Genomic DNA, 783 nt, shown 5'->3' on the forward strand with positions numbered 1-783 from the left:
GGATGGGGGTCAGGATGTGGGGGTCAGGATGTGGGGGTCAGGACGGGGGTCAGGATGGGGATCAGGATGGGGGTCAGGATGTGGGGTCAGGACAGGGACAGGTTGGGGCTCAGTATGGGGATCAGGACAGGGACAGGACGGGGACAGGACGGGGGTCAGGACGTGGTGCGCCCCTGACCCTCCTGCCCCCCCAGGTCTGTGCCCAGACTGGGAGAAGTGGGACCCCAACAAGCCGGTGCAGAATGCTCGGGAGGCCATGCAGCAGGCCGACGACTGGCTGGGAGTCCCCCAGGTACGGCATGGGGGGCGTGGGGGGCACTGCGGAGGTCTCCCAGGTGCGTGGAGGGGCACTGGCACTCGCCCAGATACGGGGCAGGGCAGGAACGGGGTGGGGGCACTGAAGAGGATGCTGCGGGTGCAAGGACGTGTCTGGGGGTGTCCTTGGGGATCCACAGGGGTCCCGGGGCATTTGGGTGCCCCATGGATCCCGTGGGTGTGGGGGGTTCCCCAGCAGGGTCCCCCTGGGTGGGGGTGCCAGGAGGGTCTGACGGGTGCTGGGCTTCCCACCAGGTGATCGCCCCCGAGGAGATCGTGGACCCCAACGTGGACGAGCACTCGGTGATGACGTACCTGTCCCAGTTCCCCAAGGCCAAGCTGCGGCCGGGGGCCCCCGTGCGGCCCCGGCTCCCCGAGCCCGGCCGTGCACGCGCCTACGGGCCCGGTACGGGGCTGGGGGGCCTGAGGGGGTCCCAGGACAGGGGGGCGGCACGGGGGGGAGGTTTC

General features: G+C 70.5%; 1 protein-coding gene across 1 annotated transcript in view; it reads left to right on the forward strand.

Annotated features, from left to right (window-relative positions):
- The window catches only part of LOC102039906 (filamin-C), a 30170-nt gene that overhangs the window by 3696 nt on the left and 25691 nt on the right, over nt 1–783 (forward strand). Inside the window, 2 exon segments of the mRNA XM_031065136.1 lie at nt 114–292; nt 571–721. Coding sequence (XP_030920996.1) covers nt 114–292; nt 571–721 — 330 coding nt within the window.

This window comes from Geospiza fortis, unplaced genomic scaffold, assembly GCF_000277835.1.
Source record: "Geospiza fortis unplaced genomic scaffold, GeoFor_1.0 scaffold30, whole genome shotgun sequence".
Classification (NCBI taxonomy): domain Eukaryota; kingdom Metazoa; phylum Chordata; class Aves; order Passeriformes; family Thraupidae; genus Geospiza; species Geospiza fortis.